At 67.7% G+C, this 2,798-nt stretch overlaps 1 protein-coding gene across 1 annotated transcript in view; it reads left to right on the top strand.

Annotated features, from left to right (window-relative positions):
* SREBF1 (sterol regulatory element binding transcription factor 1) overlaps nt 1-2,798 on the top strand; it is a 7,355-nt gene that overhangs the window by 3,134 nt on the left and 1,423 nt on the right. Inside the window, 10 exon segments of the mRNA XM_031061059.1 lie at nt 1-200; nt 299-465; nt 549-717; nt 797-905; nt 977-1,086; nt 1,169-1,301; nt 1,447-1,609; nt 1,852-2,037; nt 2,115-2,226; nt 2,762-2,795. Of these exon segments, the coding sequence (XP_030916919.1) occupies nt 1-200; nt 299-465; nt 549-717; nt 797-905; nt 977-1,086; nt 1,169-1,301; nt 1,447-1,609; nt 1,852-2,037; nt 2,115-2,226; nt 2,762-2,795 (1,383 nt within the window).

The following is a 2,798-nucleotide window of genomic DNA, read 5'->3' as shown; positions in this document are numbered from 1 at the left end:
GCCGGCGTCCCACGGGGACCTGGCCTGCAGCCTGCTCTGGACCCTCCTGCGCCACCTGCTCCAGCGCCTCTGGGTGGGTCGCTGGCTGGCTGCCCGCGCCGGGGGGCTGCCCCCGGACCCCCCGCCCCCTGCCCACGTCCGCCAGAGCGCCCGCGACGCTGCCATGGCTTATCACCGCCTGCACCAGCTGCACCTCGCCGGTACGGCCCCGCGCTGTGGGGCTGAGGGATGGGACCCCTGTGCGTGTCCCCACAACCCCCTGACCCCATGGCTGAGCCTCCTGTCCCCATTCTTATAGGGAAGCAGGCTGGGGGACATCTGCTGGCCATCAACCTGGCCCTGAGCGCTGTCAACCTGGCTGAGTGCGCCGGTGACGCCATCTCTGTGGCAGCCCTGGCTGAGATCTATGTGGCGGCTGCTCTGCGGATCAAGGCCAGCCTGCACCGCTGCTTCCACTTCCTGGCGGTGAGTGCGGGGCACTGGGGTGTCCCCTGTGTCCCCTGGGATTGGAATCTCAGGTCCTTCCTGACTCCCTGCTCTTCCCGCAGCGTCCCTTCCTCTGCAGTGCCCGGCGCGTGGCCCTGTCCCACGGCGGGGCCGTGCCCCCCGCCATGCAGTGGCTCTGTCACCCCTTGGGCCACCGCTTCTTTGTTGATGGGGACTGGGCAGTCAAGGGCGTCCCCAGGGAAACCATCTACAGCTCCGCCGGCAACCCAGGTGACCCCAAGCTCCCAAACCCCCCATACCCCCCATTTTGGGGTGTGGTGTACCTGCTGACCTCACCTCTGTGCCCCAGTGGACCCGCTGGCCCAGGTGACCCAGCTCTTCCGTGAGCACCTCCTGGAGAAGGCGCTGTGCTGCGTGGCCATGCCTGAGCCCGGCCGTCCCACTGCCCAGGGAGAGGGGTGAGTGCTGGCGTGGGCACCTTCTCCCCCTGCCTGCCATGGGGCAGCCCCCTCACAGCCCCTTTGCACAGGCGGGTCTCCGATGCCCTCGAGTACCTCCAGCTGCTCAATGGCTGCTCGGATGTCAGTGGCACCCCTGGCCCCACCCCCTCCATCACCTCCGGCTTGGCGGCTGTCACAGGGGAGGCTGGCGTGTCCCACATTTCATGTGGGGGGCCATGGCAGGGGGAACCCCCTGCTCCTGTGTCTCTCCCACCCTGCAGGCACTGACCCCGTGTCCAAGTGGTGGGCGTCCTTCATCGGCATCGTTATCCACTGGCTGCAGGGAGATGAGGAGGGGGCTGAGCGCCTCTACCCGCTGGTGGAGACCATGCCCCGGGCACTGCAGAGCTCTGAGTGAGTGCTGGGGACATTGGGGACAGGGGTGGCACTTCACTGCATGTCTCCCATCCCCCTTGGACTGGCACGGTCTCGCTGAATGCACTTGCAGCACCTGGTGTGTGTTGAGAAAGGAGCTCACCGTGCCCCCTCCACCTTGCAGGAAGCCCCTTCCCCGTGCTGCCCTGCCCTCTTTCCGAGCTGTCCGTGCCTTGCTGAGCAAACAGGACGGGAGCCAGGCCACCCTGGGCCACTGTGAGAAGGCCAGCAGCTGCCTGCGGGAGAGCCTGGAGCTGGGCAGCCCCCCCAAGGGCACCATCGACAAGGTGAGCTGGGCTGGGGAGCGACGAGGCGGCCGCCGGCCGCCAGCCCTGGCGGGAGGTGCCCCCGACCCTCGCGGGGGAGCATTGTAGTTGCATTGCATGTGTCAGAACGGGAGTGGAATGCCCCTGCCATGCAGCCCGGCGGGGGTCCCGCGCAGCAGCGCCTGCCCGCAGCCACCTCCTCTGCACCCCCGTCCGTCTGTCTGTCCCACCCCCGGCTCACCCCGCTCCCTTTGTCCCCGCAGGCAGTGCAGCTCCTGCTCTGTGACCTGCTGCTGGTCACCCGCACCAACCTGTGGCAGCAGCAGATGGGGGCGAGCCAGCAGCGCAGCTGCCTCTACCAGGCGTCCGCCCTGGAGCTCCGCGGCTTCCAGCAGGACCTGAGCAGCCTGCGGCGCCTGGCACAGAGCCTGCGCCCCGCCATGCGCCGGGTGAGCCCCCCTCCTGTCACCTGCAGGGTGCCCCGGTGCCCCGCACCTGGCTGTGCTCACTGTGCCCCCCCATCCAGGTGTTCCTGCACAAAGCCACTGCCAGGCTGATGGCCCGGGCCAGCCCCACGCGCACCCACCAGCTGCTGGACCGCAGCCTGAGGAGGAGAGGGGTGCAGGGCAGCAAAACAGGTGGGCACGGGGTGGGACATGGGGTGGGACATGAGGTGGGACACCTCACTCCTCACGGGCAGAACCCCAGCAGCCCAGGGCGTGGGATATGTGGTGGGACAGGGGTGGGACACATTGCTGTGCGCTCACAGTACCCCAGCACTTGGATGGTGGCACATGGGGTGGGATACCTTTGTCACCACCTTGGAGGATGGGAAATGGGGTGGGGCACCCGGCCCCACACCTACAGCAGCCCCCATGAGCGTTGGGTTGTGGGAAACCCCATTGTGCACCCACAGCAAGCTTGGATGATGGGATATGGGGTGAGACATAGGGTGGGACACCCCTTTTCCCACCTGCAGCACTCCAGCCCCACAGATGGTGGGTCAGCGGGTGGGACACCCCACCTGCAGCACCCCAAGAGCTGGGCCACCTGAGCTCCCAGCCCTCCACTGGTGATGGCACCAATAACCCCATCCCCGTGCGATCCCCCCGAGATTTATTCAGTGACTTCCACCGGTGCCCTGGGCGCTGACCTGGGCTCTGTCCCCTGCAGCTGGCGAGCCAGAAAGCCACCCCACGGCCCGGGAGCA

The sequence above is a fragment of the Geospiza fortis genome, unplaced genomic scaffold, assembly GCF_000277835.1.
Source record: "Geospiza fortis unplaced genomic scaffold, GeoFor_1.0 scaffold213, whole genome shotgun sequence".
In the NCBI taxonomy this organism is placed as follows: Eukaryota; Metazoa; Chordata; class Aves; order Passeriformes; family Thraupidae; genus Geospiza; species Geospiza fortis.
This window is presented reverse-complemented; position numbering and strand designations above follow the sequence as displayed.